Source organism: Euprymna scolopes, chromosome 34 (genome assembly GCF_053919585.1).
Source record: "Euprymna scolopes isolate OS-2025 chromosome 34, ASM5391958v1, whole genome shotgun sequence".
In the NCBI taxonomy this organism is placed as follows: Eukaryota; Metazoa; Mollusca; class Cephalopoda; order Sepiida; family Sepiolidae; genus Euprymna; species Euprymna scolopes.
In genome coordinates this window covers 33,159,918-33,185,125 of record NC_136515.1, presented here as the reverse complement: position 1 = coordinate 33,185,125, position 25,208 = coordinate 33,159,918, and the positions used below count along the sequence as shown (strand labels likewise).

At 34.2% G+C, this 25,208-nt stretch overlaps 1 protein-coding gene across 5 annotated transcripts in view; it reads right to left on the bottom strand.

Moving 5' to 3' along the window:
• Positions 1-25,208, bottom strand: part of LOC145259166 (uncharacterized) — a 621,516-nt gene that overhangs the window by 103,828 nt on the left and 492,480 nt on the right. For all 5 annotated transcript variants that reach the window (XM_080116896.1, XM_080116897.1, XM_080116898.1 and 2 more), the window contains 5 exons: positions 21,997-22,144; positions 20,594-20,688; positions 17,774-17,993; positions 14,274-14,449; positions 10,205-10,427 (listed from right to left, as the gene is read on the bottom strand). In XM_080116896.1, coding sequence (XP_079973022.1) covers positions 10,205-10,427; positions 14,274-14,449; positions 17,774-17,993; positions 20,594-20,688; positions 21,997-22,144 — 862 coding nt within the window. The remainder of the gene's footprint in view (positions 1-10,204; positions 10,428-14,273; positions 14,450-17,773; positions 17,994-20,593; positions 20,689-21,996; positions 22,145-25,208) is intronic.

The following is a 25,208-nucleotide window of genomic DNA, read 5'->3' as shown; positions in this document are numbered from 1 at the left end:
TAAACTCCAACTTCTGACCCATCACTGTAATGTTGCATCCTTGTGCCTATTTTACAAATTACCTAAATGGGATGAATGTAAAATAACCCCGACTAATCCAACAAATAGCAAAATCACACCCCACACTGTAGAGATCGCTAAATGCCAGAAGAACTCTAATTGCTTCTTCCTTCAAATTGCTAAACTTTGGAATACTCTCTCGGGTTCTTGCTTCTCTGATTGTTCTGACATGCAGAAGTTTAAATGTAATGTGAACAGACATTTCACTGCCCAACTCCCTACATAGTGTCCCTGTAGATGTGTCCCCTAATGCTCAAGTGGTACTGTGTCTTGTTTGGGATGAATAAGAGTAAAAAAAAAATTGGATCAGACTGAAAATCTGATTATTTTAAATTGAAGCGAGGTGCTCGCTGGGCAAAACAACAAACAGCTCACTTAAAATTAATTTTTCAAAAACATTAATAAGAAAACAAATATTTAGAAGAATCAATTAAAAGCAAATAATCAGACTGGGCTTGTTATAAGAGGTGTAAATTTATTTGCCCTGGTGTATCACACTCGTGTTTATTTGGAGTCCGAAAAAAAAGAAGAAGAAATCCTTCCCGACTGGTCAAACGTTTTTGGCGTTAAGTTGGAAAGAAACGATAAATTAATTTTCTTTAGAAAAGCCGTTTGGGTAAGGAGCGGAGTGAATAGATAAGAAGAATGTTTTTCTTTTTTTTTGTGATTTCACCATTGGAACCGGCACAGGGTGTGTCACGCATGAGCGACAGAGCGTGGCAGTAACGCGTCTTACTCCTCTGGTGTTCGTGAGCAAAAAGAGAGCGAGAGACTCCTCGAATTTAGCGCCACGGCTTTTTTTTTGTCTTTTTTTTTGAGCTCTCCGGAAACGGTGAATGTTCAATGTCACTGTCAAAATTAGTTCCGGGGTAGACGCTACAAAATAAAGACTAGCAGAATACATGTCTTGTTATATATATATATGTGTGTGTGTTGTCTTATAAATAAATGGATTTAGAAATCTTAATATTAATGACCATTTATGCAAATACAGGTTTAAAGACAATAAGAATGCAATGAAGACGAATCTAAAAGTAAAAAAAAAATGTAGATATTTTTGTTTTTTTACTTCTTTTAGATTGGTCTTTTGTAATTAAAATTTGATCTTTGTGTGAATCATTTTAATCTAAATTTATATTGAGATAAATTACACTTCTAAAATTTAACAAAAAATAACTCCACACTAACATTCATATAGAGTCAATAACGATGTATAATATGAAACTACTTGAAGGTAGAAAGAGAATATCTCCAAGCATACAAAACATAAAACTGATCAGTATGTATGTTCCTAATGCCTTTTTTGGTTTTCCTTTTTTTTTTTTTTTAAATAAAGGCTAACAGAACTAGGCACTAATAGTTTATAAGATAATCTTTTGGTTGCTTTCACTGTGGTGACAAGCATATCAACATTTACGTTGTATAACCTGGACCAACAAGAAGATGAGATCTGTTGGAGAGTAAGCTCGAACCTCCTTCTCGGTCATAATGACTGCTTAATGGTAATTACTTGTCAGTGGTTATGCTGCTAATTGTTTCTGCAATTCCAAGTTGCTATTGTCTTTGTCACTATTGCTAAGATCTGGATGACTAGGGATGCTGAAGAAGTCATCCTTGTGAATTTTTGTGGGTGACTAAGGACTTTGAAGTAGTCATCCTTGTGAATTTTTGCGAGTGACTAGGGACTCTGAAGCAGTCATCGTTGTGATTTTTTGTGGGTGACTAGGGACTCTGAAACAGTCATCCTTGTGAATTTTGTGTTATTCCTTAACTAGAAGTCAGCCAACTTCTGAATATCCACATTTGGAAGTTTGTTTGAATGACACCAAGTACGATTCACACCATTACTTTGTAGCAGACTGGTGGATATGTTATATATATATATCCCCCAGTCGTTAGGAAAAAATAGGAGAAATGATTTGAATTGGGAAAGGAAAAATGAATTGAGAAAGAGACAAAGTACGTGTTTAATTGAATTAAATGAACAGGAATTTATTTCGTGAAGAAACAAATGAAAGAAAAGGGTACTACACGTGTTTAGTTTGGCGTGCGTCTCTCGCTGTTAACTGGTGAGAAAGAAAGTTTATAGTTTGGCGTGCGTCTCTCGCTGTTAACTGGTGAGAAAGAAAGTTTATAGTTTGGCGTGCGTCTCTCGTTGTTAGCTGGTGAGGAGGAAAGTCTATTGTCGTAGAGAGAGAGAGAGAATGAGAAAAAGTCAATCCAGGCCATGGAGATAGAAAACGTGTAAAGTGTACGTACTGTCTGTTAACTCGTGCCCCATACATAGTAGCAAGTGGCGTGAGGCACGGGCGCGCGCCTCCCTTTCGGGAGGCGGCTGGTTCGCCGAACCTCTCAGCTCAAGAGCTGGTCCGAAAAAGGAAGATGCTGCTTATTGCTCTTGCTTTTATACTTGTTTCCGGTGGTCTTTTGCGCATGTGTAGATTTCCTTTGAAAGGGGAAGTGACATTGTCCTTGTGTGCATGCGTGTGCACGTTAGCGTGTGTGTATACACGTGAATGTGAGTGTATATACGCGAACGTGAATATATGTACATGTGTGGACGTGCGCACGTATGTTTGTGTGCGCGGATGTATATGACAAGTAATATAGCTTGAGATGTGGACGCGTGCTTTTGTGTGAGACTAGAAAAGGCTCCCACAACGTTTTTGTCAGGTCCCTGTACACAATGTCTCCATCCACTTCTGTACTTAGCTTACATGAACGATTGAGAGTTTTAGCGTGCTCACTGGAAACATGGATGGTATTACATATGTGATGCTGCTTTTTTATTGTCGAAGCGGATGTGTTTGTTGGTACACTGGTCCCAATGATGAAGGAATAATCTGAGTGATCCTTACTGTTCAATACACTGCAAGAGTGAAACTGTAAATATCTGTAAATTAGGCTCTCACTGGACATCTTAAATGGCCTTCTAAAGCCACAGGGTTGCCATTAGGATTTTTAGAGCCACTCATCTTTACCAAGATATGCTGAGTAACCGGGGACCTATCAATTTCGAGGGTGATGTCTATCATTACGACTGCAGATGGATTATTGATGGGTTACTACCTGTTGCATTTGATGTTTGCTTAATATGTGGTGCCGTCAGTAAGGCATGGAGAGCAAGTTTTGGGGAAGATAATTGCATCAAGTTGCGAGAAAAAAAGATCATTCTGATGAACAACTACAAGTCATCCCGATTGATTGTGGCAATCTGGAGATACCTTTTCATGTCGTTTCTAAGTCGCTTTTAAGGGTGAATTCTCTGCATTAGGTGTAGCCATGTTCGTCTGTCGGGTTAGTTTTTTATTTTGGATCTTTTCTCATGTGGGATGCTTGATGTAAAGGAGTTTTGAGGATCCCTTCACAATGTCCATAAGTGAAGTCCTAAACATGGGTGCTTCCTCCTGCACCCGCCAAAAGTAGCAGACTTGACATGTCAGGTAGCTGCATTAAGGAACATTAATCAGCAGATATGTTTTCTCTGCCAGCGAGATGTTAGATAGAAGCCTGGAAAAAGCAGATGGTTGGCAGGAATGAGGTTACCAGTGAGGACCACAAGTGGGTGTCCTGACTGGATAAAGTATGGACCAAAATGATGCAACAATAATCAATGCTTTGATTTTATATGGTAGCCAGGGCATCTCATTGAGAATATAAAGGATTTGGTGAGCCTTGATCATATATCAGCGATCTAACTCAGGAAGATAGATGCATTTACTTAGGAAATTGTATTAGATCTCTTTGCCTGATCACACAATAGGCAAGTTCCCCTTGGATAAGATTACCTAGAGTGTCAATGTCCGACTCATGGATGACTCATTTCTTAACTTCTTGTATAGAGAATCCGATGCCAGGGAAATCTCTGGTTTGATTGACACCAATGTGTGGGACTTCAACTCCATTCCATAATGTTGCTTAAATAACTTAGGGAGAGATGAGTGGAGTAGGCACAACAATATGAGAACTTGAAGTGTTGAAGTTTTCCTTTGAACTGCCGAATACTGTTAAATGTTTGTACGAAAAAAAAAAAAAGAAGTTTTTCTTTAGCTTGCAATGTTCTTAGCAATCCTTTTTCTTTTCCTGTTTTGATATCCGTAGAAAATCTGTCTTTCTTTCTTCCCACTGACATGCGAATTCACTGTACATTCAAACGATTCCGAGTCAACAAAAAAAAAAAAAAACATTCTTGTTAATCAAAGAAATGCCATTTTTTTAATTCCCAAATTCAATCGCATCCTTATTTGCATATGTCACCTTTTCATTTCCTATCATATGATCATACAGGTTACATCCCGGTGGTGGTAGTCTTTGTCGGGTGCTTCTTCACAATTATGGAGCCTCTTCAGAACTGTGGGCTTCATCAGGAGCATGCACATCCTCTACTCCTGCCTCATGACTATCTTCTGTTTCATCGTCGGGTATCAGACTTTCTGATCCACTCTACGAAGATGTTGTGCTGTCGGAATCTTTTTCTAACGAGAGTACACTGTATCAGGGGTGCAGGTCCTTCATGTGTCAGGTCATTCCATCGACCAAGACAGACTGTGGACTAATTATTTTGGTTGCCTAACCCTAACCACATCTCATGGTACACTGACTCTCTGGTATCTTCACCCCCACATAGTTTCCAATTTGGTATAGACTATGCTCAGGGCCTGCTACTGGTGGCATAACATCGATTCCTTTCACCCAGACTTTGTACCAGTATATAGCATTGGCTGGTGAGATCAAAGATGACTCTTAGTCTTTTGGAGTCACGTTGTACTAGTAGACTGCCTCTGGTATGGAGCAGTATATTCTAGCCATGATCGAATTAGAATGTCAGTGACTTTTTACAACATGCACCCACCACCCTTGGATGCTCGTTTCCATGACCGCTGTCACAGAACTATTAAATTCTCCATTGTGGGGGTGTCTTCTTTGTCATAATGTTTTCTATGGGTGTCAGTGCTTAGCAGGAAGTCATCAATGAAGGCTGTTAGTCTCTGAAGTAAACCTTCTGGATATTCATCTGGTTTGAGTGTTATGAAGTTAAAATGAACTGAAAACTACAAGTCTGGAACCCATGATGTTACCTTAATGTCTGCCAAACACTTGCTAATGACATTGATGTTTTGACAATAGCAATTCGTGGTACGTTGGGGCATTAATTTGCTATGTGTCTTAACATCACCTTAATGATATTATTTTTTTTTAGACAACAGTGTGTCTGTTGAAATCAGGTACCTCCATACCATCATTTGTGAAATCTTGTGCGTGAATTCTCCCAGTTAACTCTGAGCAATGGGGTATAGTTGCTATCGAAAGTCAGTCAATATGTAAGGTTATTTCTCCATGCTTCAAAAAAAGAGATAGTTTTGTCCTTTCACAGGCACTACTGCTTTAGGACATGTGTAGTAACACTTGGAGATTTTTGTATTTGAAATACTCACCAATTTGATTGGGTGTAAAATCAAGTAAGTCTCCTCAAAATAATACTTTCAAGAAGTCACCCTATTAGTCGTTGGGCAATGTACCCCGAATTTAAATATATAGATATTTTAAATCCTTTGGAAGTAGTTTATATGGGTAAATAAACCATTACTACTACACTAGTAAATAAAGATTTATTAAACAAAATTGTTTGAATTCAGTTTACATTATGGAGACGGACGTGTTTTTGTTGAGATAAGTGATTTCAATTTTAATCATACTTTTTATTTCTAGATTCAAATATTAATAACTCCATTTTATTTCAGTATTTAATTTATGTAACTTTCGGAAGACCCCCCCCCCCATCCGCTTTTCTTTTTTATCGTAAGTTTCTTAAAACGTGACTAGCTAAAGTTCAGAATAAAATCACGCTTTTCTTTTAACGGTTAATTTAAAAAAAAAAAATCTTTTTGAACGCTGTTAACTTAAATTCATTATTTCAGTTTACATTATGGAGACGGACGTGTTTTTGTTGAGATAAGTGATTTCAATTTTAATCATACTTTTTATTTTTAGATTCAAATATTAATAACTCCATTTTATTTCAGTATTTAATTTATGTATTTCTGTTTTATTAAATGCTAGCTTTTTTTTTTTTTCGTCCATAAATGTTTATTTATCTACCAAGTTGATTGCAAAAATAGATTACGATTTTGTACTCATTCTTAGTTTCTGAGAGGGGAATCTATCACCATACTTTCCTTTAAACACGTCCGTTGAACTTTTATTAAGTAGAATACTTAATAATTTTTTTTTTTTTTTAATGGAGAGTAGAAAACGCATTGTGGATGCGTTATCAGCAGCTCCTGTTACTCTCGCTTCTTCTTATTTGTCCCTCAGTCCTCATTTTTTAATGAGTGATTTTTCTGATAAAGGGAGAAGAAAAAGCTGTTTTCTAGGTTGGCAGTATTTTGCGCGAACAGTTGGCAGAAATTTTCTGTTTCTATGTCTATCCTTGAAGCCATGTCACTAGTAAGGGTGCTGGAGGTAAACGTTTTGTCTGGGCTGACGTTATCCGCCTGATAGTCAGGGACCCGAACCTTGGATTAACCACCAAGGAGGCTGTCCTATCAGCAGGTGCAAAGTACTGGAGCTACTGTATTGCCATTTGGTGAATGGATTCTGGACCATGCAGTAGCTTCTGGTGGGGCCTCTCGATGCCATACTAGTGGGTAATTGTTACGGCTTTACCTTATCATTAGCTACAAATATAAAAAAAAATTCTTTGTTTCTTTTTCTCTCTTAGTTTCCCCTCTCTGTCCTGCTCTAAGTAAATCTGACGACCTAGTTCACAAATTCCAAAAATTCATCATGACAAATTATCAAGAAAAAATACACAATTAAACCCGGTTCTCCAACTTCCAACGTAGACCCCTACTACCATGTCTCCTTCTCCAACATCAGGGGTCTACATTCTAACCTTCCAGAGATTGAAACCCAATTACAGGAGACTAAACCAGACCTTTTATTTTTAAGTGAAACTGGCATTTCCCTAGAAGAGTTCGCAATTAAAGGATACTCTTACTTAACTTCTAAATCTGACCCCCAAGATTGCCATGGACATGGAATTTGTGCCTATATTAGGGATAACTTTCCATGTGGTAGGGACATCTCCCGGGAAGATCCTAACTTACCCTATATGTGCTTCCGGGTTGCTTTAGCTCACACTACGGCATTTATATTTACTCTCTATCGCCCCCATAACAGCGGAGTTACTATCTTTCAAAGCATATCTGAGAAAATTGACCAAGTCCTATCTGCTTATCCTTCAGCTAACATTCACGTATGTGGTGACTTCAATGTTCACAACGTCAAATGGTTGACCCACTCTAACAAGACCGATGATGAGGGGAGGTTCTGTCATGATTTCTCCATTGCCTATGACCTCACTCAGATTGTTCAGGAACCCACCCGTGTGCCCGACAATGATGGCCAGTATGCGAGCCTACTAGACCTTTTTCTCACAACTTGCCCTGAACTATGTTCAGTTTCTGTTCTGTCGCCTCTTGGATCTTCCGACCACTCTGTTGTATCAATTAAGATAAAAATGAAATGTAATAAGTCCCCAGACGTACCTCTCCATCGTACAGTATATCGATACACTAAGGCTGACTGGGATAGCTTCCGTACATTTATATCTGATCTACCTCTGCATTCCATGTTTAAAAAGGATGTGTCCTCTATAGTATTAGACCTGACGGAATGGTTAATTGTAGGTATTGACCGTTTCATACCCTTGAAAAAGTTTCAGCAAAAACCTAACAGCCAGCCATGGTTCTCTCCAGAATGTGCTGCTGCCATTGTGCACAGAAATCACTTTTTCCACTGTTTCCAACGTAATAGATGTATGAAACCTAAAGCCGCTTTCAGGACTGCCAGCAACCATTGTAAGAAAGTAATAAAGAATGCAAGAGAGTTGTATGCTCAATCTGTTAAGTCCAAAGTAGCTGAGCAGCGGCTTGGTTCCCACCAGTTTTGCCAAATACCAAACAGAATCCTGAACAGAAGCGTGTGCTCCATCCCAACTATTATCAATGAACCTGAGGTAATCTCGTCAGCATCAGACAAAGCCAAACTCTTTGCCAAAAACTTTGCAGCTAATTCTACCCTTTGCGATCAAGGCTGCCAACCCCCAATATTTCCTCCTGTATCAGAAAACACGCTATGTGATATGCGTATATCTGTATGTGATGTTGCCAAGCTAATCAAAAACCTTGATTCCAGTAAAGCAACTGGCCCTGACGGTATTCCAATTATAGTACTCAAAAAACTTCAACCTGAACTAGCGCCCATACTTACAAAACTGTTTAAACGTTGTCTTAAAGAGAATAGTTTCCCATCTCCCTGGAAAATTTCATCAGTATGCCCTGTATTTAAGAATTCAGGTGATCGCTCATCCCCCTCTCAGTACAGGTCAATAAGTCTCCTGTGCGTCATGAGTAAGTTGCTGGAATCTGTGTTAAATACAGAAGTAATCAACCATCTCAACAAAAATAACCTTCTTAGTGACACTCAATATGGTTTCCGTTCTGCTAGATCTACAGCAGATGTGCTTACAGTTGTATCTCATAGGATTAGCAAATCTCTCGACGGAGGCAACCTTTCTAGGGCAATTGCTCTTGACATATCTAAGGCCTTTGATAGGGTATCGCATAAAGGTTTACTTCATAAGATCTCTAGCTATGGTATTGCTGGAAATGTCTTCTCAATTATTAAATCATTTCTCTCTGATAGGTTCATAAGAGTAGTAGTTGATGGGCAAAAATCAGAAGCTCACAGTATTAATGCTGGTGTCCCTCAGGGATCCATCCTGGGCCCAACTCTTTTCCTGATCTATATTAATGATCTTCCAAATCACATCCTTACATCATTTGTAGACATCTATGCTGACGACACTACCATTTATGGTAGCACATCTAAGACAGTAAACGACCAAGTTCTCTCCAATTCTCTCTCCTCTGATCTTGAGCACGTAGTACAATGGGGTAAGGAGTGGCTGGTTACTTTTAATGCATCTAAAACCAAGCTTCTCTCTTTACATCATCAACATTCTGATCCACATCTGGCATCAATTGAAATGAATGGCTCTCGTCTTCAGAAGGCCTCAAGTTTTAACAAGCTTCTGGGCTTGACCATTACTCCTGATCTTAAATGGAACACGTACATCAAATCTGTTGCCAAAGCCGCTGGAAAAATGGTGGGATCTTTCTATCGATCCAGTAGATATCTCACTGCTGATGCTATTCTCTACCTATATAAGAGCCAGGTACGTCCAAGGATGGAATATTGTTGCCACATTTGGGCAGGAGCTGTTAGAAAGGACTTGTCCTGCCTTGATAGAGTTCAAAATAGACTTTGTAGCCTCGTAGGAGATGTCCTTTTCTCTTCATTGCAACCTCTATTTCACAGAAGAGATGTTGTGAGTTTGTCTCTGATGTATCGTTATTTTCATGGAAGGTGTTCGACTGAGCTTCAATCTATGGTCCCCCCTCGCCAAACTTTCACAAGAAACACTCATCTAGCTGTAAACACTATCAATAATTCCCCCCACTCTTTATCTGTGCCTAAACCTAAACGTAGATTCCATGAACAAAGCTTCTTTCTTAGAACTGCACGCCTGTGGAATTGTCTTCCGTTTTCCTGCTTTCCGGCTGACTACAATATGGCTGTCTTCAAGTCTAACGTAAATAAGTTCTTGATGAGCCGTTCCATATAAGTTATCAAATTTACCAAATTTTCATTACTAATGATTACTATATTGTCCAATTTCTACTGTACACTCTTTAACCCTTATCCTTGAGTGGCCTCTTGGCCTTGATAATGTGGTGACGCCTATGTAAAAAAAAAAATTGTTTGAAGGTATGAAGAGACATTATTCGCAAGCATACAAAATACAACAAAACATAAAACTGATCCAAATAGAAGAATCACTCACCCAGCAGAGGAGAAGGGCAAATAACTCTTGCATACATATTGGAGCAATATGCATGCTTATAACTTAATATTGATGTGAAACTTTTGTGTGAAATGCATAAAACTTTTAGAAAATCCTCTTATAAAATTGAATATCATACTAACATTATTAAAAAAATATCAATTTAAGTATTTTATGAACTTGTTTTATATGAAATATTCATTTAAACAAAAAATAACTTTTGTATAAACTTACTCATATCCTTATAGAATATACAAGATGACCAGACCATTCCACTGGTCAGATTTTTTGGTCCAGAATGGAAGCCATTCAAAATGTCTGAGCGAACTTCTTGCCCCGTTTCAATGACACTTGCCTGTGTAGCCAGAGCAAAGACAAGATTTTTGATAGCAGATTTCATGGTCACTAAGGAATAGTTGTGGACATCAAATGGTAAGTGGATCCAATTAGCTTCATCCTGTCAAAAAAAAAAGAAGATAATTATACAAATTATGTTTCAATTATTTTTTTAGATAAGGATTAATAATTTGTTATAATTGAACTACTGTTCTCATCTAGGTTGTTATATTTACATAGTTTCAGCCAATATAACCTTTGACCTTCTATCAGGTGCATCTTTTTGAACTTGAGAATATTCTAGTTGAACTTGGAAATATTTAGATCAAACTCTGGGAATCTGTACCAAATTTCAAACTGAATCCTTTATTTAATCCATGAGAGAAATTGTTCTCATTTTGTTGAACATGATTGGATAGAAAGATCAATTTAAGTTATTCTTAAGGATTGAACCTTCAATCTCCAGAAAACTGTCGCTTAGAACTGATTTTAAACCTATGCTTTTAAATCATTAGACCATAGGGGTTCAATTTTACTATCAATTTGAAAAGACAAATCATCAGCTCTTGTGGGATGAAGTCAAACTTATAAACAGAAAAGAATATTGTAAGATGTCTCAAAGAAATATTCATGTTAGTCTTGTAAAAACTTCCTTTGGACTTGGTAGGGGATAGTGGAAGTTCTCCAAAGACACATTCAACCCTGTCAAAAAATCTGCTGTAACACAGATTTCCCGATTTCTTTTTCACATAGACCATGGGGACATCCCACTGACTGTATTCTATTTTCATAGAATGCCCACATTTTCTAATCTGTGGAACTTCTGGTCGATTTTTTCCAACAACACAAATGGTATGTTGCTTGTTCTTTTGAAAATTGGATGTGCATTCCACTTGAATCTTAATTCCATGGCCATTTTTGTACATTTTCCCAGGTCAGCGTAAATTCATTTTTTAAATTCGTTATTAATGTCTCCGTTTCTGCTGGCATTAATTCTGCTGTTCTGTGAATGTAGATATTGGCATGTCTCATAAATTAAACTCATGCATCCAGTCCAACCCAAGTAGGTTAGGGGTATTCCTTAATACATAAGCTTTTAATTTTTTCATCTTTCCCAATAATGTGACGTTGGCTAAAATTGACCTGTGAAGTTAATTTGTGTAACGTTAACAACCTTTACTGTTTTGTGTGTTCTCAGCATTGTGGGTTTATTCAATTTCTTCTAGGTATTTAAATTTAATATCGAAAGGTCTGAACCAAATGAAGTTGCATTTTTATTTCTTTATCATGAATTTTTATAGTCACATTTTTGCAACCCTCTTTCGTTATTTTCAGTCTGCCAAACATACTTGGGTTTTGTATTTAATTTTATTTCTACAATGAGTACCTTTGTGTTCTATTTTTTTTTACATATTAAACATTTTCTTGATAAATATGGATAGCCCTTAACCCAATGCAAATTACCACATTGATTACATAAAGATGTGATTTTTCTTTCTTCAAATTCTTAACTATGTGTCGATGTGTCGATGTCCTTTACCCCTAATTTGTGTTTTATTTTTTTATGTGTTTTTTAAATTGCCTATCTGCTTTTTTATCTGCTTTTTTATCTGCTTTTTTATCTGCATGCCTCCAACTTCGATATCCATCAAATCTTTTTTTAATAATTTCTATTTTCTGCTTTTGTAAGGTTATGTTCATTTCTAATTTTGTTAGGGCATGCCTTCTAATTCCGCATCTCGACCAGAAACCAGTCCTTGTGCAAATACTAAACATTTAAAATTATCTGCATTCCGATGTTTTACGTGGTAAAATAAAATCCACAAACTTGTTATGCTCGGCCATCTCTAGTTTCCATAAATGAACCATTTTCTGATCCGACCACTGTTTGCAGTCAATACTAAAAAAAATCTTCATACTGACGAAAATAAGCTTTAAATGATTTACCTTCTTCAGGTCTGTAGCAAAAATGTTCAATTGCATTCCATATTGAGTCTTGTAAAAATGCGGTATTATTATCGGTGGGCGTATTATTTTTTTTTTTATGACTTGTATAAACAGCTCTTCCATGTGCTGTTGTTTTCTTTCATCTGAGCATTTCTGGTGTTCAAATAATTGTTGTTGTGTTAGATAGTTCATTCTTATTATTCTTTTTGTTGGTGTTATAGATCGTTGTTAGGAAGTCTTATTAAAAGTGAGTCTTTGAGAGTCTTATTAAGAGAGATGTTGCGTTCTGTGTTCGTGTTATGAAGAGATTCATATATATAAAATGTTCATACTTAGAAGTGTAGTAGAAGCTCTTAGAGTGATGAGACAGTGTTGAGACAGTCTTAGTGTTCACATTGTAGATATGAGATGTAGAGACATTGTGCATGTGAAGACATTTTAAAACACAGGATATATAAGACATATAATGACAATTTCACTTTACCTTTTGGTAGAATTACAACACAAAGACGACATTTATAAAAACACATGACGCGTTTATTTCCATGGACTGGTCGGTGGTTTTCTTAGTCAGGAATTCAAAGTTTTACATTCTATGTTTCAAAGGTGACTGTCTCGCTTCCAGACGTTTGACTGTCCATCTCTCGACTCCAGACGGTCGTCTGTCGTCCTCAGACTCTCCCTGCTTAACTCTAAAGTTTCTAACTATATCGAGAACTTCCCATTTTCCATGACTTCATACACATGTTAAAACATGTGTCTTCTTTCACGTGTTCCGGAAATGCGTGTCCAAAACTTTTTCCTTTGTTTACAAAAGGAATTTTAACCTAGATTTCCAGTAACCTATATTTCCAATATGTTAAAAACATGTTTATTAAATTATCCTATAGTTGCATTCTTCACTTCAATTTCATAACAAAATTGACAAATGCACATTCCTTTTCTTAAAACTATTTTATCTCTAAGCTTAACAATGGTTTGTTTTTACATTCCATTTTCTAATTCTCTCTCGTAATCTATTTCTAAACCTAAATTACGAGGTTCGAATTTCGTCTATTCTATTTCATTTTAACTAAATCTCTCTATTTTTATACTTAAACGAAAAGGGGACAGCCCTTATCATGTAACAGTTGTTCAATTTGCAGTTTTAATAATTTTTCCAATGTACTTTGTAAGATGTCCATTTTTGTATGATGGGTAAAATACTGAATTTAAGGAAATTAGCAAAACCACATTCAGATTAACCATTTTTAAAACAACTGGGGGAAAGGAAACAGTAATTTGTTTCCTTCAATAATTTTGCAAATGAACGTTGACCATAGTTTTAAATCCCAATCAAATGTCTTTTCCTATAGAAGAGAGAAAAAATATGCGAGAAATATTCAATATTCCTTCAAAGCAAATGTTTTTTCATAGTGCAAAAAAATGTTGACCAAAAGGAAAAAAACTCAAAAACCGTACATACTTTACTTACTGAAACATTTATTTAATGACGCGAGAAAAAACCCCACAAATGGTTCATATTTTTCTTTCTTTTGTATTTATGAGTGCGCGAAAATGTTGTGACAGTGGTAAAGAGAAGAAAAAAATATGCAAATATTCTTACTTTCCACAAGTTTGAAATTCAAATTTTATGTCCACACACTTATTTGGTTTTTGCAAGTTCCTGTTTTTCTCCTTTCATCAGTGTTTTCTGAACACTTGCTTGGTTTAATTTAGCTTTTCATTGTGAGTTCTTTTGAGTGCTGGGGGTATTTTAAATACGAGTGACCTCTGCAAGTCTGAAATCCAATGTTGCCACGATTATAGCCCTGTTAAGGGTTGCAAAGAAAAACAGAATGCCAAAATAAAGTAACAACATGTATTGCAAAGCATAAAATGGGTTGGCTGTTCGTAGTAGCTGACAAATGACCTAGATTGGTCCACTAACACCTTACAGCTTAGTCATCCAGTATTTATTGAGATTGGAATAGTCTATTAGTAGGTAACATAGATTAGTTCTATCACAACAGAAACTTACCTTACAATTATATTTCTTTTTGGTGTCATGACTATGACACCAAAAAAGTAGATATCCTTTTAACTCAAGACCCTGTGGAATTTGTGTAGGTTGTCCCCAAAGCAAAGTTATATTCAGTAAATGCGTTCCTTCATTTGGCAGCATTTCCACTGTAAAATTAGGGGGTATACCAGGTCCTGAAATAAAAAAAAAATATGAAAGTAAATTTCTTAAATAAATGTATTTCATATAAAAAAAAAAGAAAAAAAACATTAAAATAAAAAGTTTTACTATTATTCACCTCAATCAAGACACATTGCCACCGAGATGTAAGGCGAAGGGCTACTTTAAATTAAGGGCCATATTTATAGAGGCATTCTAAGTGTAGAGTTGTGCAGTGAAATATTTGTTCACATTACATTTAAATTTCTGCATGTTGGTACAGCGAGGGAAACAGGAAGCAGCGACAGAATTCTAAAAGCTAGGAGTTCTAGGAAAGAAGCTATCAAAATTTTAGAAAGTGTTCTGTCATCTGAAGACCTCTACAATTAAAGGGTGGAAGTTGGTCAATGGGGCACAAATATACAAAGTTCGCCAGAAAACATTCCATTGAAGTACTTTTAAAACAAAGTAAATGCTATGCATATGTCAAGTACTATGGCCTTAGTTTCACCTACCTTGTCCATTGTATGATATAGGTGTTCAGAGATGACCATTAGGATATCCGCAATAGAACGGGATTGCTTAATACATACTGTCAGAAAGAAGTTTAGCATTAATGAATTAATGGTAGCTGTAGTACTTACCAACACAACAAACGCCCTCGTGTTTGTGCATGCGCGACAACAAAGCTTGGGTTTTTATAAGCGGAAGTCTCGAGGTTGTCAGGAATCTACAGGCGCATGCGCAAGAGAAGGGATTGAGATAGTGGTATAAAGGCAGGTCGAGTGAGAAGGTTTTTGTTGTTGTTGTCATTGGACGTTACAGTGACGCGTGCATTAGCAGGTGATTAAGAGGCAGTTTATTTTTGTGTGTCAAGTCGCGCACCTCGGTGAAGGTCATATAAATTGTTCACCTCGGTGAAGGTGAAGGTCATAGTAGCCTATCGCTAGATTCATTAATGATTCAAAGATTTTAGCAAAGAGTGGGAGGAAACTGATGGAATAATACTTTAGCAAAATTCTTGAACAGAGGCAATTTTCAAACTATCAGAGAAACATAATTTAGTAAACCATTTGCTGCAGGGAAGACAAGGGCCAGATCAACAGAGCATTTCTTCAGTACTATAGTACTTCAGCAGGGATACGATCAATACCACACACTTTACCGATCTCAAAATTTTTTTTATCATATTCTCAATATGGGAAACGGTGATGATCAGATCATTAAGTGTGGCTTCTGTCTGCAGTGGGAAATTTGTGAGGGTGTAGTTTGTGGAGTCTAAAGTATCTTTATGACAAACTGCTGGGCAAATAGTTCAACCTTATCAGTTGCCATTCAAACATGGTGGTTGGATTGCAGCGCAATTGCTGCAGGCCCATTATTCACTACATCATTATAGATTTTCAAGAAATTGCGAGTTCCTAATTTTTGCAATTCAATGCATTTTCTGGTCATTACATATTACAGTCTTACAATGATTTGCTGAGGTTATAAATTTTTTACTATTTGTAGTTGTCTTATGGCAGTTGAACTGGTAGAATACTTGTTTATGCACAATAGCAACTGCACAGGTCAAAGTGAACCATTGGAAAAGTAAGGCTTGCTATAGATTTTCTATGTTCTTCTTTGCCTGTTTTAAACAATTTAGTCATTTCATATGCACACTGATTAGAAGGAAGAGAAAAAGGTTTCTTTGGTGTGATTTGTAGTATCTCCGCATTTGAAAGTTTACAGTGATATCAACCATTATAACAAGGTTATCAATATTCCTGAGAGTGGTATGCACACCTGTCACACTAACCTCAGACAGTATAGTAAAGAATAGATCAAGAGGTGAAGTTTTCTCATCCTCATAATCTGGGAAAAGGGTCAGGAAAGTGATAGTCTGTAAAAGGGAATGTGCAATGTAGAAACTATGCGGGCTGTTAACAGCTGTGAGAAATCAAAACAATTTCTGTGGTGAACTTTTAAATCCTTAAATACATGTATTTGGGTGCTCTGATCTAAAGACCGCACTGCATCTATCAGAGACATAATTGAGCAGGGTACAGTCCTGAGTTGAAAGAAAACGTAAGATGATATATAAGTAACTAATGATATGTTGTAAGAGTTATCTGAAGCGCATGTAGGCCTGAGCATCTTATTCTAGTCGAGAGGAGAATGTTACAAATGTAGACTGAGTCTATGCATATGTTTGTCAAAGTAAAGACTCTGACAGCAGAATAGAAGGTATTCAGTCATATCAAAGCAACTAGAGGAGATTAAGGAATGTAGGTTAGTTTCACTTAGGATATCTGAATAAGTGCAGAGTATTTTTTCATAGGTGAATACAGTTATCCCAATATTATACAACTGTTTTATAGAGCAGCCACTCATAAAGCTACCTTAGAGTTTGGGCTTCTGTATTACCAGTTGAAAACAGCAGCCAGACAAATTGTAAAACCTATACCTTCAATCTTTCAGAACAAGAGCAGCCCAAACTTTTCATGTGAAACTAAGTGACAAGACATTGTCCTCAAGTTACATAGATAGAGAAATAGAAAAGAATACAATGTTGCTCATTGTCAGGAAACAAGGCCAACCAGTGCGTGCCTTTGAAATGCCCATGTGAAGGGTCCTCTGCATTTGCATAGATCAAGAAATGTAAAGCTGCATGATAGACAAAACCTATCTATTCCTTAAGTAATTGTAGGTTTGCAAACCAGATATTTTTGTTCCAGTCTACAACTTTAGGAAGAGTATCGGCCAGGACTAAGGAGGCTTCCCTTCCTCAGTGATTTGGTACCAATATCTTTGAAGTACACAGGTTAATATTAAAAAACAATTAAAATTAAATAATAAAAAAGACAACATTGTAAAAAATAAAGAAAATGTTGCTAAAATTATTGAAATTATAATCATCAAAACAGAGCAATTCAAAGCAATGTTAAATTTTTTTTTTTTTTTTAGCCTAATTTGAATCATTCTGAAATGAGAGTTTAATTGCTTTGATATTTATCTGCATCATTTTTGGATGTCGTCTTTTAAAATATTTATTTGCATCATTTTTGGATGTCATCTTTTAAAATATTTATCTGCATCATTTTTGGATGTCATCTTTTAAAATATGAAATCTTGCTAAAATTTAGTGTTTGTATTTACTTTGCATTTTTAGGATTTTCTTTCATTGATCATCATGCACAACCAGTCTGAACTTTTGGAATGACCTGATGGTTCGAATTTTCATATACAAATTGCAAACATGAGCCCAAAAGAATGCAGACATACAAAATTAAAAGCTTATTATTTCCAATATTGAATTTATAATTCTGTCTAAAAATTAATTTCATAAATCAGTGCTTTATACTATTTTTACTTACGTTTGTCTTCAGTTTCAATATACAGCGTTGAATATCCTGTTGAAAAATTCACATTGTTTCGGGCATAGAGTCTAATCTCAAAAGCTTTCTGCATGCTGAGGCACATTTTTGCAGATGTCATACCCTGCATAATTTCTACTTCTTGCCAATTGCCGTGTGTTGGTCGGTACTGGATCAAATAACCTTGGGGGTTGCCAAACAGAAATTTGGGTGGAACTTCCTACAATACAAAAATAAATCTTTGAAATAAACTGAAATTCTATGTAAAAATGTTTTAAAAATAAAAACAAAAGACTTTTAAAAAAAAAAATTATTCTTTTAAACAATTATAAGTTTACATACACTATATATATAAATATATTATTTCATGTATATACTCATATAATCTTATAAGCTGATATAATATATTGTGTATAGATTTGAAGTAGTTGCTTGAACAGTGCTAAATACATGAGTAGAGCTGAATAGCATGAAAATATATTATGGCAATACACAGAATTACACTGCAGGAATAAGCATGATGATGCCTCTGTGTATCTTAATAATAAATATATTTCCATACTAATATGTGTATATATATATATATATTTACAGGCAGCATTCTTTATCTTAGATATATTTCATTAAATAATACAAACAATTTTTGTCTAGATATTTTTGTTTGGATCCTTTCTAATCTTATTAATTTAAGAACTGTGACTATGACAGCTACATCAGGATCCAAACCAAAAATACAGACAAGAATTGTGTTGATTTCATTTTAGGCAAAATTTTACTTTATTCATCAATAGTGATATATTCCATTGCTGCTTTCACAATTTAATGCCTTTTTTGTAGAACAATTTGTTGATGGTCTCAAAATACACCAGAGTTTCTCATATCACTTCTTCATTGGAGCCAAATCTCTTTCCCTGGAACATTCTTTTGAAGTCTGTCACTGGCACATATGGAGAATGAGTGTGGAAGCAATTCAAGTGCAACTTTTGTAATTTGCCAGAATTACAACTGATTTCTAACACAGTGCATTGTTTTGCTGAAAGATCACATTTTTTTTTCTGGGTTTGTTTTGGCAATATTTTGGCAATTTTTTCAGTCAACTACACTTCAAAAGAAAAGGAAAGAAATCGAATTTTGCCTAAATGTTATTTTATTACTTACTGAGTGATGTGTCATTTAATGACCATCATTCCAGCAATGTCACTTTCTGTATTATGGTCTCAGCAAGGATAACAACTCAATGGACCTGAATGTCATCTTTTAATATATTAATCATATTAAAAGTTTAAAAAAATTTAAAGTATTTTAAAGAAAATTCGTTCTAAGATAAATTAAAAATATGAAAAACTCAATTTTAAATCATCTTATGAGGCTTTTGTTTTAACCAATTGACATTGTTACTTTCAGAGCCTCAAAATGCATGCATCTAAACATGAAATGAAAAATACAAAATGACAACAATGTGTTTATTTCATAAGAAATATTTGTTTTCTTTGAAAAATATGCCATTGACATTAATCGTTTAACTGTTGTGTAACTTGGATTAAACCATGTGTCCGATTGGCCAGTATTTTCTAGTCATGCTATATTGAGCTTGATTCATTCATAAGTAACCAATATTGTTAATGTTGTTGTTAAATTTTATTTTGCACATATTATCTGTATAATACTATGCACATATTATCTGTATAATACTATGCACATATTATCTGTATAATACTATGCACATATTATCTGTATAATACTATGCATATATTATCTGTATAATACTATGCACATATTATCTGTATAATACTATGCACATATTATCTGTATAATACTATGCACATATTATCTGTATAATACTATGCACATATTATCTGTATAATACTATGCACATATTATCTGTATAATACTATGCACATATTATCTGTATAATACTATGCACATATTATCTGTATAATACTATGCACATATTATCTGTATAATACTATGCATATATTATCTGTATAATACTATGCATATATTATCTGTATAATACTATGCACATATTATCTGTATAATACTATGCATATATTATCTGTATAATACTATGCATATATTATCTGTATAATACTATGCACATATTATCTGTATAATACTATGCACATATTATCTGTATAATACTATGCACATATTATCTGTATAATACTATGCACATATTATCTGTATAATACTATGCACATATTATCTGTATAATACTATGCACATATTATCTGTATAATACTATGCACATATTATCTGTATAATACTATGCATATATTATCTGTATAATACTATGCGTGTACATTCGTTTGTAGGTATGTTCTCACCTTCCACACCAATTAAAAAAATGAGATTTATAATCAAAAAATGAGATTTATAATCAAAAATTGATAATCATCTCCTATAGAGTTTCTCTCTTATACATGTTTTAATAATTTGTTTCATAAGAAATGTTTTCTTTTAAAATATATCATTGACATTTAGCTCTACTTATATAAAATTTGGTAAATATTTGCATACACAGGACACAATCCTAAATCAACTGATCATTATGCATTTTGGAACATAGTTGCTAGACATAAGGCATGGGCTATATTTAGTTTCATGCGAAAGGAGTAAAATGAAGTGGAAGCCGTTAAAGGAGTTTGCAAATGCTTTAGTCATAAGAATAAGGATTTGAGCTTTAATTTTATAATATTAAAAGATTTACTTCATAAAAATCATTTAGTGAAAAAAAGATAAAGAAAAATCTACTATTTTGTTTCATAAGAATTATGTTTACTAAGTTATATTTTTTTCTTTATAAAGATTACAACTTACCTTCCAATAAATGACGACATTTGAGCATTTTTTGCTAGGTTCAGTAGAAGGTACAATATAATAAGAGCCTGGAATGTCTGGAGATTTTTCTGGAACTTTACAAATAAAAACATAACTTATAGAAATACATAGGCAAAAAGATAATGTATTACAAACATTATATATTATTGTGCATTTTAAGTACCCTAAAAATTAGTCATTTCATAAGTGTGTGTGTGTGTGTGTGTGTGTGTGTGTGTGTGATACAATTTTACAAAATTGTATTACACACACACACAAGGAGGAAAACATTTTCCTTTTGAAAGTTAATGATTTAAAACCTAAAAATTGTAGTGAAATCAGTTTATCATTGATGACTGATCTTAAAACATCAACAAGATATATTTTACAATTCTTAGTAAAACCACCTAAGTGTCTCATCTTATTTAATTATGAATTGAAGATGGCATCACCAAAAATCAGTTGACAGCTTATATCATCGACATATGTGCTGCTTCTTTCGGACATCTTATTCTCCGCTGTTTCCCTTGCCTATAATTTTTACTTTATCCCACAAGGGATGATGGTTCCCTTTTTTTCATCATTGTATGTCAAGAACACTGCTCAATTTGTGGAAAAACTAAATACTTGTACTGCTCCTATTTTATTCATTTCAAGTTTGCTTATGAAGTTATGAACTGACAAGAATTACTTAGCTCTCCAAAAAATATCCTGTGCTCTTTTATAAGAGGTTCCAAAAATAAGAGCGTATTATTTATATTTTTATTTTCAGAAAGTTTATTGTTATTAAGTCATTGGTACTGTCGGTTTCAAACCTGATAATAGGGAACCGTTTTAGGTCCCCATATCAAGCTCTCTTCAGCCAATAATATCCCTAGTAAACATTCCAAATCCAAATATGTATTTACTTCAGTCATATTATTATTGTTGTTAATATGGTGTGTCTTATATATGTTTCATTGAATGGTGGAAATTCTCCAAACAACTGATCAGAGATATATTTATGTTCCTAGGGGAAAAAAACAGTTGGAGATTTTTTCCTTGGATTAAAAAGGATAAATGTTGGTAAAAGGAAATGGAAATCTTTAAAAGTCATAAGAGTAAATAGATCTTATTTATTATACAATACGCTGGTACCCTTCTGAAGAAAAAACATTATTACCTCTAGTTGTGTTTCCTTTCCGAATAATAAATATGTTTTGAACTCTTATGGAAAGTGTTTCTCAACATATTTTATTAAACCTAAATACTTATATATATATATATATATATATATATATATATATATATATATATATAGTATGAAGCTTCTATTTTCCCAAAATGATGATAATAGATATATAATCCTATCAATAATTAAAGATCAGATAATATGAAGAGACAAAGATTTTCACGATGCATACCCTCAGAAGGTGTCTGTAATGAGAACGTTGTTATGTCACTCCAGAGGTAAGTATTTGTGCGTTTTGGAAGACAAGATATGTTGACATTATAAAATGAATATGGAATCAAATGACAGATAGAAACCTGTCGCCTTGTTGTATTCAATTCCTGAAAAATATTAAAAAAAGAAGAAAGAAAATGACATTTTATACACTTGTACAAATGTTGTAAGATATCTTTTTCTAAGAGTAAAATTTGAATTTCCGAGTTTGTTATTGATAGTTATTAATCTGATAACTTAATTTCTGACGAGTCAATTTTTCTTTTTCGCCTTGGATCATATTTTTGCACTTTAGTTTCTTTCAAAGAGTTCAGAACTTTATCAACATGTAGCTATTTTTTGCTAACCACATTCACATCTTTACCTTGATAAATCACATTATTTTTATGTTGCTTAAAAAAATTCTTTATTGTTTCTCCATCTTTGTTAACTATTAGATAAATAGACTTGTTTTCAATAGATATTAATTCATTTTCTAAGCATTACTTGAATATTTTAATATTGGATAATAGTTTTACTTATTTATATCAACTAAAACTTTGAATATTATTATTTGAATTCTGTAGACTACTGTTTTCATGTTGAGTGTCATTTTCACAACGTTTTGATCAATGTATCTTGTTGAACTCTGGAATCTTTTTGTTCAACTTGGGAATCTGCATAAAATTTGGAACAGAACCCTTTATTTAATTCATAGCCTTAGCATGCTCTTGTTGTGTCAGCCATGATTACCTACAATCAGAAGAAAGTCACTTTTACAAATGAATTTTTCCAAGTACTCTGCATCACAGGTCTTTGTAGACAAGTACACTGCATCACAGATCTTTGCGGACAATTCTAGTATGAATTTTAGTAGCCTTAAACCTGTTTTTACTTCTTGTTATTACTATCTATTATAAGAGCAGAGTGTATTTTAATGTAATAGTAAAATTACTAGTTTAATTAAAATACAGGGAAAGAAAAAGTGCTCGTTGTAATTTAGATATATAATAAGCTTTAAATTTAAACCAACGTTTATGACTGAGTGTGAAGATTAGTTCCTCTCTTGAATTTAATAGGGTGGTTGTATTTTTTATATCTTCATATTTCAAAATTTTTAGGGTCTCTTTTGTACATAGTGCACAGAATTTATCTCCTGGTTTATATGGTTTGCAAGATTCCATTACTTGCCATTTCAACTTGAAAGAAATATTTTTATTCTTGAGTTGCCAAATATACTTGGATAGAGTAGTTTGGTTTGACAGAGAGTTATTTTTAAAAGAATATTTGTGCGTTGAAATTCTATGTTTTATTAGGCCAGATGTGGAACCAAAATATATTGCCTCTTGTTTATTGTGATTATTTTCCGTTAGGTGCTGGATTATTATATGGTGGGTTGGTTTGTAATTGATTGGTAGATTGGTTAAAGTTGGTGTCATTATTTAATCTGGTGGTTGAGTTATGGCTGTTAATAGATTCATGTAGATTTGGGTTTTTTGATACTGTGCAGCTATAGATTACATTTTTTATTTTACATGAGCCTTGTAGGGGACATTTATTTTTTCTTCTACAGTTACAGTCTGCTATATTTTGTATAATTGTATTTTGTAGCTTATTAATTTTTTTTTTTAACTGTAAAAATCTTGGCGTTCTTTAATCAAAAGTATGCTAACGGATATAAAATATCCCACAAGCATTCCTTTCCAAAATTTATCATTTCATAAGCTGAAAAGCTATAACAAGCATCTATATGAGTACTTTGACCATAGTTCCTGATTTCAAAAGGTGAACAATTAAAAGGTAAATATTTGTATGTATATTTTTATGTATATATATTTATATGCATGTATTTTTATATATATATATATATATATGTATGTATATGTGTATATGCGTATATATATATATATATATATATATATATATATATATATATATATATATATATATATATATGTGTGTATGTCTGTATACATATATGTATGTATGTGTCTATGAGTTTTATCGAAAAATACTATCATAATTGTTGTGGTTGCAAGGTTGAACAATAATCAGTAAGGAAATACAATGAAGATGCAAACAACAAGATAACGCAATAATAAGTGTATTAAAGAAAAGGTATATTTACAATATGTACAAAGGACGGTGTCGAGTCAGAGAGTCTTGGTGGGAGGACATGTACGCTCTTCGGCGTCACTTCTGGTGGCATTTGAGTAAGACACTCCAAGGCCAACCTAGGCTTGCCATTTATAGTGTTATGTTATTCGCATATGCAAAGAAGTGGTTGCCACCACAACACCCCCCTCCCAAGATTTGAAGTCACACAGATTTCAATATCTTTTTCTTTTGGGGTTTACCATTAATGGTTCATTCACTTTTCTTTACGTATACGGTGGGGGCTGCCCACTCGCTGTGTTCTATTTTTGATAGAATTCCCATCTGTTCCAATCTATTTAATTCTTTATCAATCTTTTCCAACCCAGCGAACGGAACATTTCGCTTTTTTCTAAAAATTGGGCTGGCGTTTTCTTTAAGTTCAAACGAGGCCTTGAATTTATTGCAGCGACCGAAGTTAGTCGTGAATGCCTCAGGAAATAATTCTTTTAAATCGTCTTTTATATTTACTGTTGTTGGAGAAGAACATTCTAATTTTTTACAGAATGTATTGATTGGCATATCCCATAGTCCGAATTTCTCAATTAAATCTATTCCAAACAGATTTTCACTATTTTTTAGTACGAATATTTTTAATTTCTTTGAAATCCCTTTCAATTTTATCGGGAGGACAACTTCTCCTTCAAATTTTATACCACCACCAGTTACCGTCCGGGCTGCTTTACTAGTTTTCATCATGGCCGGTTTTCCCAACTTTTTCCACGTATTCAGGTTTATTATAGAAACATCGGAGCCGGAGTCGAGTTGTAACTTTATTGATGTTTTAAATATTTCCACTTTTACGTATTTTCGCCGATCTTTGTCTAATTTTGTATTTGATTTTGTTTGCTGTACTCTCTTTCTGGTGTAATCTTTATATCTGCAGCAATCGCTTTTGTGTCCCACCTTCTTACAAATGTAGCATTTTTTCTTCTTATAAGGACAATCTGATTCCCAATGCTTTTCTGCACATCTCTTACAGTTATATCTAGGAAGAGGCTTGTTATATTCTGTACTATATTTATGGTTATTATCTTT